At 32.6% G+C, this 13968-nt stretch overlaps 4 protein-coding genes across 4 annotated transcripts in view; all 4 read left to right on the top strand.

The window, feature by feature from the left end:
- The window catches only part of LOC140963662 (succinate dehydrogenase [ubiquinone] iron-sulfur subunit 2, mitochondrial-like), a 1940-nt gene extending 1336 nt beyond the window's left edge, over nucleotides 1-604 (top strand). The window contains exon 2 of the mRNA XM_073423063.1: nucleotides 127-604. Within this exon, the coding sequence (XP_073279164.1) occupies nucleotides 127-301 (175 nt within the window). The 3' untranslated portion in view covers nucleotides 302-604. The remainder of the gene's footprint in view (nucleotides 1-126) is intronic.
- A 2333-nt stretch (nucleotides 605-2937) lies between these two features.
- Nucleotides 2938-3965, top strand: LOC140963362 (uncharacterized). The gene has a single exon (XM_073422653.1). The coding sequence runs from the start codon at nucleotides 3286-3288 to the stop codon at nucleotides 3625-3627; it is 342 nt and encodes a 113-aa protein (XP_073278754.1). The 5' UTR covers nucleotides 2938-3285; the 3' UTR covers nucleotides 3628-3965.
- A 598-nt stretch (nucleotides 3966-4563) lies between these two features.
- LOC140962651 (uncharacterized) lies at nucleotides 4564-5917 on the top strand. Its single transcript, XM_073421603.1, has 2 exons — nucleotides 4564-5044; nucleotides 5135-5917. Exons 1-2 carry the CDS (start codon nucleotides 4799-4801, stop codon nucleotides 5915-5917), a joined length of 1029 nt encoding a protein of 342 aa, XP_073277704.1. The 5' UTR covers nucleotides 4564-4798.
- A 5810-nt stretch (nucleotides 5918-11727) lies between these two features.
- The window catches only part of LOC140963267 (uncharacterized), an 11538-nt gene continuing 9297 nt past the window's right edge, over nucleotides 11728-13968 (top strand). The window contains exon 1 of the mRNA XM_073422555.1: nucleotides 11728-12134. The gene's annotated coding sequence lies outside the window, so the exon portion shown is untranslated. The remainder of the gene's footprint in view (nucleotides 12135-13968) is intronic.

The following is a 13968-nucleotide window of genomic DNA, read 5'->3' as shown; positions in this document are numbered from 1 at the left end:
ATATATATCTGAGAAGTAGCCATATTGGGTGTATTGATTACACTGAAATTGTTGTTTGTTGAGATAGTTAAAGATGATTAAAATTTTTGCTTTTTGCTGAACACTGATTTCCTGTGTTTGATACAGATGGATAATGGATAGTCGTGATGAATATACTACGGAACGACTTGATGCTGTAAATGATGAGTTCAAGCTGTATCGATGCCATACCATTTTGAATTGTGCTAAAGCTTGCCCAAAAGGACTGAATCCAGGAATGCAAATCCAGAACATCAAGAAACTTGAGCGTCTAACCCCATAAACTTCTATCTCAGAAGATTAAAAAATGGGGTTGTGAGCTGATTTTTTTTTAATAGTTTTGAAGGATTGCTTATAGTATTTTGGAATAAGGTAATCACTGATCATAATTGTTTTAAATACTGTAAAATTTTTATCTTAGTGAAGTTCTCTTTAAAATAAACACATCTCCGGACCTTTCTTCTGGATAATCTCGGAGTACTTTGCATTTCGCATGTGTAATGGAACACGGAGTACTGGTGTAGAACTCTGGTATTGTTTATCTCATAATCTTATGATCATTGCAAGATATTGCAGCATTTTAGCATCTCAGCATAGGATCGTTTTCATGGTTTTTGCTAGTGTTGTCATGTTTGTTCTCGAATTTGAAATTTAATCTCCCCTTTTTCCCGTCTCTTACATGTAAAACATATGGATTCATCGTCCTTTTATTATTAAGATCTTTTTATTATTAAGATGTAATCAAGTCGAGCCAAACTTTTGAATGTTTGAGTTTGACTCGTTTATAATCAAGCCGAGCAAAACTCTTGAATGTTTGAGTTTAGCTTCTTTGTAATCGAGTCGAGATCGAGTTTTATTTAATCAATATATTAATAACTCATTATTTTATTCGAACTTTTATCCAACCAAACGAGATTGATGAATAAAAAATTAAATATTAACTAAATTCATTAAAAATAAATTTTATATTTAAAGAAAAATATAATATTTTTATTAAATTTGTAACTTTTTTATGATAAATAAATGTAATAGATTTTTATTTATTTTTCATAAATAAAAGTGTAAAATCTTAAATTAAATATCAAGATTATTATTTTTTTAATCTAAGATCTGATTCAAGAGCCTACTAACGAATTTTTTCATGAGCTAACGAACTGAATATTGTAAAGCTTGAGTTTGATTCGTTTATTTTACAAGCTCAGACTGGCTTTTATTGAATTGAGCTTGGAATAACTCATGAGCAGTTTGGTTCATTTACGTGGTAGAATCCCATATCCCATTGAAGCATATATTTAAAACTTAATTTGTGCAATTAAACTACTTATTTGGTCATAAATTTAATTTAATTATGATAATTAAATTGGACACTTTTAATTTTTTTATAGAAGTAAATATTCGTAATATTTTGCAATATAATAATTTAATAATTCTTTACAACCACTAGAATTATATAAATTAAGTTCAGTTCAAATCGGTTACATTGTAGCACTCAGGAACCAAAATTATCGAGCGCAGAAGAACCAAATTGAGACAAATATTTTTAAAAAAATTAAAGATAGAATTTGAGCTCGATTTGAATCTCAAACATATAAAATATTTTTAACTGGGATTAAACACTAATTAGAGCTTGAGTTCGAACTCGAGAAAATCTTAGAATATTTTTATTTATATATAGCTATATTACATTAATAAAAAAAAATTAAAACTCTCAAGCGACTCAAAAACTACTAAACAAACTAATTTAACCTCAAATTCGATTTTAAAAAATTTCGAACATGTTCGAGTTCGACTCAAAATCAATAATTTCAAATAGAAATCTTACAATTTTCCAATCGACTCAAAAAATTCGTAAACCACGTCCATTTGCACCGTTGTCAGGGACCAGATCCATAACCTTGTCGAAGACATTAAGCGATCAATTTTAGAAACGTGATCGGGCGAAAGGAGCCCAAGTTCGAGTAGTCTAACATTGGGCCAAGCCTCATTTTTATGGGCCTTATGTGTCAAGTCAATTTTCAAGTTTAATATAATATCCAAAAACAATATCTTAGGGTCATACTCCTTATATGAATTACTCAACAAAGGAACATGAAATTACTTACGCTAATGTTCAAATTTGAATGTTGAAAAAGTAATAAAAAGAAATATATTTTTAGGAAATAAAAACTAAAAATCTACAAAATCCACCTCCGAATTAGGAATCCCGTGTACCGCCCGTAGTTTTGCCATAAAATATGTATGTCAGGTGTTTTGATCGTGAGTACATAATGTATTTTAATCGTGAGCACGTTCGTCACGATTTTTGATCGTTAGCGTTTAACTACACGCGATGGTAGATTACATTTAAGTCAAAATTTGTTATATCCAACAAATGCCAATTTATTTCGATTCTTAAATGTTATTGCTTTAGTAAGGTAACATCCCTAAAAATTTATAATTACTACCTAAAGAAAATTATAATTTCCTATCAAAGTAAATGTTAAAATTAAAGCATAAGTTTTATTTTTATCGATTTATTTATTTTAATTCGATGCTACAAGGAGTAGGTTGATAATGTAAAGTAGTTTGTTTTCGTTTTGGTAATTTGAATCGTCAAAATTTGTTATTAGTCCGATAATTTGATCGATTTTCCAATTCTAGTCAATTTTCTCCTAGAAACTAACCTAACACTGAACAATAACAACGTCAAATCGGGTATAATTTACATAATATCACATATTGTTGTTGTGGAGTTGAACGTAGATGTTATATTTGACGTTAAATTAAAATTACAAGAAAGAAAAGACTAAAAATGAAAGCAAAATGGTCAACTTTTGATTATAATAAAAATTTTAAATTTCTAATTTTGTAGATTAACAAATAATTGGCTTACAATTGAATAGTTGGGCCAATAATTGATTTTTCTAAATCGCACAAAAAGAAGGGAAAACAAAAACAAAACATAATGCGAACACATTATACTGTGGTTCAACCGTGACACTCGAACGATTTATTCCTCGATTCGATTCATCGACAAAGATTTGAACTTTGAGGATCCAGCTTCATCACCAAACTTTCCCATTTCATTCCCTCCATTAATTATTGCGTCACCTTCCTCAGTCGTTTTCTGGTTTCTTCCTTCTTCCGTTGATTATAAATCCCCGGCCAAGAAATCAGAAAAAACCATCAGTCTTGATCTACTAGTTCAAGAAATTTGATCGAGCCCATCAAGATTCTCTGTTCTTTTTCGCCACCAAGACGGCAAGACCCAATTTTTACTTGGAAGAAATGAATTTCAGGAGCATGGAAGAGTTCTGGCCTTTTTACATGAGCCAGCACTCGAAACCAGCGACAAGGCGCTTGCATTTCCTTGGGACACTGTTCGGTAGCATGTGTTTGATATGTGCATTGATATTCAACTGCTTGTGGTTTCTGTTAGCCGCTCCTTTGGTTGGGTATGGGTTGGCTTGGGGCAGCCATTTCTTTGTTGAAGGGAATGTTCCTGAGATTTTCATGCACCCTCTCTGGTCTACGATGTGTGATTACAAGATGTTTGGATTAATGCTTATAGGCCAAATTGATAGGGAAATCAAGAGGCTCGGGAAGAGGCCTGTTTTGCAAGCCTACTGATCCATATTCTTTGGGTGGAATCATAGATCATCGGGGCAGCTCTGGGCAGCAGTGGTCAATTGCAAATAAAAAAACTTATACTTGTAATAAGATGTGATCTAAATATATTTCTGATTTCGAATTAGTTGCTTCTTGGTTCTTTATCCCTTTTGGTGTAACTAAATGTTTGGTTTTGTTGAATATGTACCGCTGAAGGATTTCGAATGTAGATGTTCTCTGGTTATACTGTGTATGTTGGTTGTATATTAGCAGTATTTGGTTAATAAGTTGTCTTGCTTTTTTACTTGAAATTATTCTGTCAATTAGTTTGGATTAAAATTTTGGCGGTGAGAGTTTGGAAGTTTTAAGTATATGTGATTAGTTGATCATTGAAATTCTTTTGCTAAATTCTGTCGTTCTTTAGTTTCCTTCAATGGGTCTGTTCTTATCAAGAAGAAGATATTCAACGCACGCAGAAGACTTACTATTATTCTCAGAAGTTATATATTATCCTTATTAATTGGTGGTTCCCTATTGACAAATTCTTGGGCCACTTGCGGATGAATGTGTAAACTGGAAAGTCTGTGGTATAAAGATCATGGAATTCCATTGGAATTTGGACAATTTCTTGTGTTGTTGGACCGTTGGATATGAAACTGAGTAAAATTAATGTTAGTATAAAGTAAATTAAATAAACGATAATGATTCATTACTCAAGACTATTTTACAGTTATATAAACCATTAAAAAATATCGGGTTTCTATTATCATTGATCTTCTATCAGATTGCTTCATTTCTTCAACTACGACTACGACCATGGCTGCAGCAACGGAGATTCAACTATCTTTGAAAGTCATGATGGTCAAAGAAAGCAACAAAGTTTTATACGCTGAAATAGATAGCAATTTTGCGGATGTTTTGTTGAGTTTCCTGACGTTACCACTTGGGACAATAGTGCGACTTGTCATCAAGCACTACGGAAACAATGCACCAATTCTTGGAAGTTTGAACTCTTTGTATGCAGGTTTATTGAATTTGGATAGTAGTGATTTCTCGTCGGAGGCGGGTAAACTAATGCTGCTCAATCCAAGAAATTCATTAGATCGAAACCGAATGTAGAAAACTAAAACTCCAGATTGATGATACTCCTCCCGTCCAGTACTTCGTTTGTGGCAATTGGACGTGTGCAAGCATGTACTACAGCGTGAGATGTCTTTGTCCGAATTCAGCAAATACAATGATCAGGACAGATTTGGAGATCGAAGCCCAAAGTGAAGACGAAAGCGTATTTACTAAGGAAACATCATCTTTTCTTTTACTTGATAATTTGCAGATTCGGACTAATACATTAGCATCGTTTTTCCAAATTTTGAAATCAAATGGTATTAAAGACACAAATACACTCGATGAAAGAACTCTGATTGTTGGGTTGAAAGAGGTAAATCTTTGTTACATCGAGTTTCTTGTATTCCTCCCACCTCTTTGCTTCATCACTTTCGTATTTTTCATTTATATTTGTTCTCATCAGATAATGGAACTGCTCAAGGGATCGTTAGTTTCCAAAACTCCGATAACTGATATGGTTCACCTGATCAGCTCAACTACTGCTACTTCCAATGAAGGAAAAGAGTTCTCCGCATACGATTTACCTAAGAGTAAGAGGAGAAAACACATTAGTTCAGATTCTAAGAGGATTACCGTGAAAGTCCTTGTGCAAAAATCAACTAATAGATTTCTTTTAGCTCAAGCCCATAAAGACTTCATTGACCTTCTTTTCAGTTTGCTCGCCATTCCCTTAGGAGGAGTTCAGTCTCTCTTAGGCAGAAACACTTGTCTTGGGAGCATAAATAATTTGTTCTGGAGCATGCATAATTTGGAATTACTAAAACATATTAAGAGAATCTGTAGTTTAATGGAACCAAAAATTCCTCCGCATTATCTTTCCTTGCATCAGGTTTTCTCTCTTGACAAAAAAAGCTATCCAATGATTTATAAGCAGCAAGACTCTAACAGGGTCAAATCGTTTGGGTCTGCCTCCCCTGGTCCTGGTTATACTCAAATGAAAATGATCGACCCAAAAGGCGAAGACGGTTTTGTTGAAGGACCCACGACATTTATGGTGAGTGATGATATGGTGGTGTCTCCTACATCTTCAACTTTCATCATAATGACTCTTAACCACTTGAAAATTCCTATACATGATGTCGAGGTGAAGGAGGTTGAAGTTGATAAAGTCTTCTTTTTTGAAAGATCCGCAGCTCTCACAACTTTTGCATGCAATGGGATTCATTCTTTTATTGTTTTTGGGTAGGCTTTAAGCATATTGAAGGCTTCTCTTACCTCAATTTATGCATTAAGCGAAGGTCTCAAACCATTCTTAAAGTGACAGTCGAAGCAAGAGCAGTGACACATCTCAATCCGATGAAGCTTGAAGTTTAGTTTCTTACGAAGAATGTGTTATATCCGAGTTTTTTAATGCATTTGTCTCATTTGTTTTGATCTTTCTAACTCATGCACTGAACTTAAGTTCGATTAAACGTATCGTTTTCTCGTTCATTGTATGTCATAGCACAATTTTCCTAAATTGGAGAATAAATTCGAAATAAGGAAAACAAAAATGACATGTATACTATTAATATTTATCAGATGTGAGGTGAACGACCCTCTTGAAATTACCCGTCATGCATCCATGATCCATCATTCATGCCTTGAATTGTTTCCCTCACGAAATTAGCATTACTACCTTGTGAAAACTGTTGAGGTAAAGGTTAGTGTCTCACAATGAAGAAAGGATCGGAGTAGCCGAAGGGAAGGATGAACCAAGGAGTCAGTGAGTGCCACAAGCCATTGAGTTGGTTACATCAGTTATATTCTGTTATCCTTGAGGTGAGCAACAAATAACGGTTGAAGAAGTCATTGGCTAAGCTGTGTCCCTGGACAAGGGATCATTGACCAACCCGCGTATATATAATCTTGGATCTTCTCATTGCTGCACAGAAGAGCAATTCAATACAAAGACAGAAAGGTTATCAAGCTTGAGTGAGGGGTTTTTTCTCGAGAGGAAAAGAGATCAAGGAGAAGTAGTCTTGATTGTAGACTCTTGAGTATTATTTCCTTTTCTCATGCCTTTGTAAACAATGATACTTTGTGGTGATTGAATAACAAGAGCTGATCGTCTTTCTCCCGTGGACGTAGGTCGTTTCAAGACCGAACAACGTAATTCGTTTCTTGTGCAACTTACTTTCTTGTTTGTGCTGCGCGATCTTGCATGGCCTAAATAAGAGCAAGCTCGTCACGTAGCTCTAATTGTCGTATGTGATTTCGGCTAATTCCTAACAAAAGCTTTTGTGGATCTTATTCTTCTCTAGTTGCTTTCACAATCGGTTTCCTTTTTTGGTATCTCGCTTCCACGCTTCTGACGAACTTCTTAGCTTGCATGAGAATAACACAAACGCGAGAGACAACGAAGTCAATGAATCGAAGCGACAATGGTCGACCGGGGCAGATTCGAATCTGCACCAACATAAAAAACGTAACATGCATCATATTCTTCCAAAGTTGTGGGAATAAAGCCTTTGTGAAAAATGGCCAAAGGTCACTTCTGAAGCACACTGAATCACTGATATAACTCACGAATCTTTGTGCTGTATTTGATGGAAATGTTAGAAAAGTATTTCAACCACATACTGAACGTGTATTGCGTGTTTTATATAATTTTTTAGAAATAGAACTAAAATTACAATATTGATTTTACTAATAAATTATGTAACATGCAATAAAAAGAAATAAATGAGAAGCAACAACAATATATATTTTCAGTCGAACTAAAAATTTTGTAATTGGGTTGTAATTAATGTTAACAAACATAACTTCGTAGAATATAAAGTAAAAATGACGAAAAATAGAACACAACAAAAATTTTTTTTATTTATTTCATATAAATTTACAATGCGTTGATGTAAATGATAATAATTAATAACATAAGAAAAAAATAAATAAATATCGTAATTACTTACTTATCCGTAATTCACGGCTATACTATTAAGAATTAATAAAGCAAAAACTTCTAATAGTAGCTAACTTTTGGTTAAGTATTTTTCCTTATCTTAAAATTGTCCTTTTACACACTTTAGGTTCAATACATACAATTTTGTCCAACAAAAGTTTCATTTTTCATTATATAAACGAGATTTGTATTGTCGACATATGTCCTTCACGACTTTCCAATGCAATGGACTGAGATACGACTGATATCTACTTGCAACACTCAATGCAAATATAATATCAAGTCGAGTGAATATCATAACATTCATTACACTGCCTATAGCAAATGCATAGGAGATGCGACTCATGATTTCTATCTCATCATCAGTCTTAGGGCACATAGACTTAGATAGATTTACACCATGACACATTGGAAGATATTCACTCTTAGACTCTTTCATAGAGAATATACTCAGTATGGTATCAATTTATCTGGATTGGGTGAGACATAACATCTTTTTTAATCTATCCATATAGATCAGTATTGCTAATACATAAGATGTTTCACTCATATTTTATGGAGAATTTACTAGTTAATCATACTTTAGTTGAATGCAATATCCCTACATCATTCTCAATTACTAGTATGTCATCAACATAAAGTACTAGGAATGTCACTGCACTCCCACTAACTTTCTGATATACAACGGTTCCTCAGAATTTTTGACAAAATCAAACTCTTTGATAGTATTGTCAAATTTGAGGTTCCAGTTTCTTGATGCTTTTTTAGACTATAGATAGATCTATGAAGTTTTCATATTTTATACACACTTCATACTAATGTGAATCCTTCAAGTTGAGACATGTAAATCTCTTCATTAATGTCACCATTAAGGAATGATGTTTTTACATCCATTTGTTATATTTCATAGTCATATTATGCTGTTATGACTAACAATATCATAATGGACTTGAACATTGCAATTGGAGAAAATGTTTTCTCATAGTCAATACATTGGCTTTGAGTATATCATTTTGTAACCAATCTTGTTTTGAAGGTCATTACCTTCCCATCCGCCCCAAGTTTCTTTTTGTAAATCTATTTGCTTTCTATGGAACAATTCCCTCAGGTGGATCTACTAAGGATCATACTTGGTTCGAATATGGAGTCCATCTCAGACTGTATGACTTCAAGTCATTTAGATGAATCGGTATCAGATAATACTTCTTTAAAGTTTCTTGTATCACATCCAAGAATGAGCTCATCTTGGTCTTTTTTAAGAAACAGGCTCATCCTCTTAGGTGACCTTGAGACCATTTCGGATCTCTTAAGAGCTTTTGTTTTTTCAACTGGCTGTTGGAGTGTGGGTCTACTATTTCAAAGTAGGTGGTTCTCGAATCTATTCGAGTTGTATTATTCTACATATTCTATCTAATAGAAACTTCTTTTTTTCTTTAAAAGGTGACATTCCTTAAAAGAAGAACTTTTTGTTTCATTTGGATCATAGAAATAATATTTAATGAAATTCTTTAGATATCTTACAAAGTACCACAAATTGGCTTTACTATGTAATTTATCTCATAGTGTCTGCTTCACAAAAGCATGACATCTCCATGTTCTTTAGAAAAAATATTTGGAAGGTTTTTCTATCAATATCTCATATGGAGTTTTATCAACTGTCTTTGTATAGACTTAGTTCAACAACATTGCTGTAGTCTCAATCGCAAATCCCCAAAAAGATGACGACAATTCAGTAAATCTCATCATATATTGAAACATGTCCATCAATGTTCGATTAAAACGTTCTGAGACGCCATTTAACTCGGGTGTGGTAGGGGGAGTCCTTTGTGAGCGAATCACATTCTCCTTAAGTTAGTCTTGTTGTCAATCTCTTACTCATTTGAAGAGTTCTTGGTGAACTTTCAGCATAAATAAAATAGAGGCTAGCCTTGAAAAGATAATCAATATGCTTACGACTTACGAGACCACTATAAAGAAGAAAAATGTTATTTTCTTAATTGGCTTCTCATCAGGGACAAAAAATAGCTCACAAAATAAGAAAAAGAAACGTAATGCTCCTTATAAGAAAAACAAACCCAATATTAGGAAAACTCTAACGGATATTTAAAGGCTCACAAAGCCCGATAAATCAAAACATTTTTGTTTCTACTGTAAGAAGGATAAAACATTGGAAATTATCTAAACCAGAAATATTCTAAAAATAGCTAGACTTCATAGAATATGTTGATATTCCGATAAACAATGTCCAAACGATTCCAACAACAAACAAAAGAAAATAAAATCGTCTAAATCAAAAATACTTATGACACGCCATGCTTTGAGCATACTGATCAAGGCCTCTCTTACATCCAGTAGTGCCTTGACTGATGATCTTAAACCATTCTTAACAAGACAACCCCAGCAAAAGAAATGATGCATTCAACTGATAGCTGAAGATTTTATTTTCCTTTAATTTCTCCTTTCTCCCTTCAAGAAACTCTTATTTTGTTTAGGAAAAACCCATAAATCAATTTTTTTAAAGGTTGCAAGCACCCTGAATCTGTTGAAGAAATTTCTGTTTAATTTCGTGTTAAGGTTTTCTATCGCATTCTATTACATGGTGATCGAAATGACAATCGAATTAGATTCTTAAATCACTTAAAGAATAAATGAACTGCTCAATCTTAACAGAACTAACTTTCAATATAATTGAAACAAAATTATGCAAAATAATCATAATTTATGATAATATTCTATTAGCTCATATTTAGATAGAATAAATTAAATGAGTTCTCATGATAAATGAATAAAGTAATAACTGAAATTATTAACCTTTTAATTTTTTTGAATGGATTAAGTTTTTATTTATTATTTATTACTTTTTAATTTTAATTTTATTTTTCCATAACGGTTATAATATTCTTATAGTTATTCATTAATTGATATTAATATTCATTGCACATGGAAAACTTAAAAAATAGTAATGTAATGAATGCACATGAATAATTTTATTATTCAAATAAACTCATAAAATAATTGTTAAATAAAATTTTATAATTTTTGTAGTTATCATCATAAATATTTCAAATATAACGATTAATATAAAATTTGAAAAAAAGACATAAAAACAATAAATTAAATATATTTAAACAAAATGATCAGGATTTGAATATACAAATAAGACGATTTTGTTTATAAAATTGAATATTAGGAGAATTTATTAAGTTTTTGAATTTCATATTTATTATTATAATATTTTAACCATTTATATTATATTTTATAAAAAATTTAAATTTATAATATAATATTTATTCTAAGTATTTTGGTATATATGATCAAGAAACCCTATTTGGAAAAAAGCAAAAAAATATCAATTTAACTTCAAACCCATAAAATAGGATTTCTCAATAACAAATGAAATCATAATCCATTAACATTAGTTGAAGTTCAGATTACGTAACGCAAAAGAACTCAAGAAATTGGCATAAAATTTATGCACAATTTATTTTTAATAAAAGAATTGTTTTTTAGTATTTGTAAACAAATTCATCATCATTTTACACCTAACATTCATTATTATTGTTTATTTTTGTTTGCATTAGAAGCAAAATCAAAAAGAATAAGAAGAAATGAGACTATCTTTTTTAGTAAGAGACTAAGAGATTTTGTTCTAACAATCCATAGTTAAACTCAAGAAGTTTTGTAGTTCATCGTTTCATCAAAATATATAGCTGATGATAATAGTACAACATTAATATTTTAAATCGTACAGTAACTCAAACACCACATTTCAATGGTTCTCTCATTAAAAACAATTATTGCACTACAACAATATCCATTTTAATAATTACACTCGTTTCAATATTTGAAAATCAAATATGTAACCTTGAATCTAATATCAATTATATGATCAAACAATTATCGTTTTATCAAAAAGATCAATTGGTGGTAATTATGCAACTCAATCTTTTTAAATATACAGTAGTCCAAACATTATATTTTGATAATTCTAAGAAAGACAATTATTGTACTCGATCAAAAGCAAAATTGGATCAAAAGCAAAATTGGACAAGGGAAGAAAAAAAAATCATTTTCCCTATTTTTAATCGAAGATTAATAGATTCTCTTGACATCAATTTGAACCTAGGCCTCTTAGGGAATGGGGACGATAGGACTGAAGAGGAAAGGACACTTACAGATGAAGGTGGAAAGTCGGAATTAATCATGGAATTTTTACATTGGACCATTTTTTGTACGCGTTGTTGGACTGTAGGTTTATGCAATCGAGCTAGTGATATCAATATTTTTTATTTCTTCATTCCTTCAACTACGAACATGGCTGCAACCGAGGCAGTTCGGTTCTCTTTGAAAGTCATCACAATCAAAGAAAGCTACAAAATTTTATATGCCCAAGTAGATAGCGATTTTGCTGACGTTTAATTGAGTTTCCTGACATTACCACTCGGAACAATTGTGCGAATCCTCATCAAGCACTATGGAAACAACGCACCGATTCTTGGAAGTTTGAACTCCTTGTATGCAGGTTTACAAGATTTGGGGATGGGGTAATTAAAAAAATGGGATTAAATTAGGAAAGATTTAAAAAACAAGTAGTCTGACTTTTTTTTAAAAAAAAGAAGGAGTTGACTTTTAATTAGTATGTTAAACATTAATTAAACTTTTAACTTCTTAAATTAATTGTTATCTTCTCTCTCTTCTCATTCCACCTACATTTTCCCTATTATGAGCTTCCCAAATTCAAAGAACTCATCTACCCCATCTACCTCTTTCGCGTTACAATAAATTGATATTGAACACTGTTGTTGCGCTCATTCCTCAGATCCAGATCTAAATCTACTCCCACATATGTTGCCCCCATTCTTCTGTATTTGAAGACCAATTCGTCTGTATGTGAAGAAAAATTTTTATCCAGTAAGTAAGTTTGCTCCATTTTCTTTGAACCCAGTCCATTGTTTTCTTCATTTCATGCAGCGATCGACCAAAATTAAGATCTATAATTTGTGTCGTTCATTGTTTTGTTCACGGACAAAATGAAAATGAATTTCAACCAAAATTAATTCTTACTGGTCGACCAAACGTTTATTGATCGACCAAACGTTTATTGGTCGACCATCTTTCTAGAAGAAGAAAAATTTTCATGGTCGACCACACTCTTAATGGTCGACCAAGATTGATGAAATTTTGCCCGGTCGACCGTGATCATCAAAAATTTTCATGGTCGACCACACTCTTAATGGTCGACCAAGATTGATGAAATTTTGCCCAAATTCAGTCGGTCGACCGTGATCATCTTAGTCGACCGACATAATTTCTTGGTCGACCAACAAAATTTTTGGTCGACCATTAACAAATTTTGCTCATTCTAATTATCATATTTGTTTATGCACTTTGTAGATATGCCAACAGTTATTGTTGTTCATTTTGATGGAAAATGGGAAGTGACGGACGGGCTCGTATATAAATGGAATCCAGGGGCCAATGCAAAGTTTGTTGCTATTCCAGTGGACGATGATATTTGTTATTTTGAAAATTTAAAAAGTGAACTATATAGAGCTGGGAAGGTAGAAGACACTGCCAACTTGAGGTTGAGTTATCTTCTAGATTTGCCGTGCAATATTCAACCAATTTATATAGAGAATGACCATGATTTGAAAGCATATTTGTATCTTGGTTGTCCGAGAAGTAGGCCAGTGCTTCAAGTTGAAATTGAATGTGTTGCTTCTTTTGATTCCTTTGATAATGTGCACGGATATGGTATTGATGAAAACAATTGCAATATTAACGAACAGAGGCATTTTGATGATTATTTTCACTTGAATATTGTTTCTGTGGATCGTAATAATAGTAGTGATTTTTTCGACGAAGCACATAATGTGGATGCCATGCATGTGGATCGTAGTAACGCAGACGAGTTATATGATGAAGCACGTATTGACGCAATTGAGGTCGAGGCAAATTTGGTTCAAAGCAATGACGCAAATATGGATGCGGATGTGGATATTGATAATGATACATTTTCATTCACGGATGGTTCAAACTTGTTTGTTGGTCAAGAGTTTCCAACCCGAGAAGCGGTGAAAAAAGAGCTAATTAGAATAAGTTTGGAAGCTTGCTTTGAATTTGAGACGGTTAAAAGTAGTCAAAAGGTGTACGCCGTAAAATGTGTAGTGTCTGATTGTAAGTGGAGAATCTGGACCTCTTTGATTAAGAATGATTCGCGTGCATTCTCTGTTCGAACATATTGCAATACACACACATGTGGTTTGACTGGGAGACGAAAGAGAATCCGTGGAGCGAGTTCAGCTGTTGTTCGTGATATGTTGGTGGATAATTTCCAAGGTCAGCCAGTGCCAATT

This window comes from Primulina huaijiensis, chromosome 17 (genome assembly GCF_012295235.1).
Source record: "Primulina huaijiensis isolate GDHJ02 chromosome 17, ASM1229523v2, whole genome shotgun sequence".
Classification (NCBI taxonomy): Eukaryota; Viridiplantae; Streptophyta; class Magnoliopsida; order Lamiales; family Gesneriaceae; genus Primulina; species Primulina huaijiensis.
The sequence above is the reverse complement of the archived record's forward strand: the minus strand, read 5'-3'. Positions and strand labels throughout refer to the sequence as shown.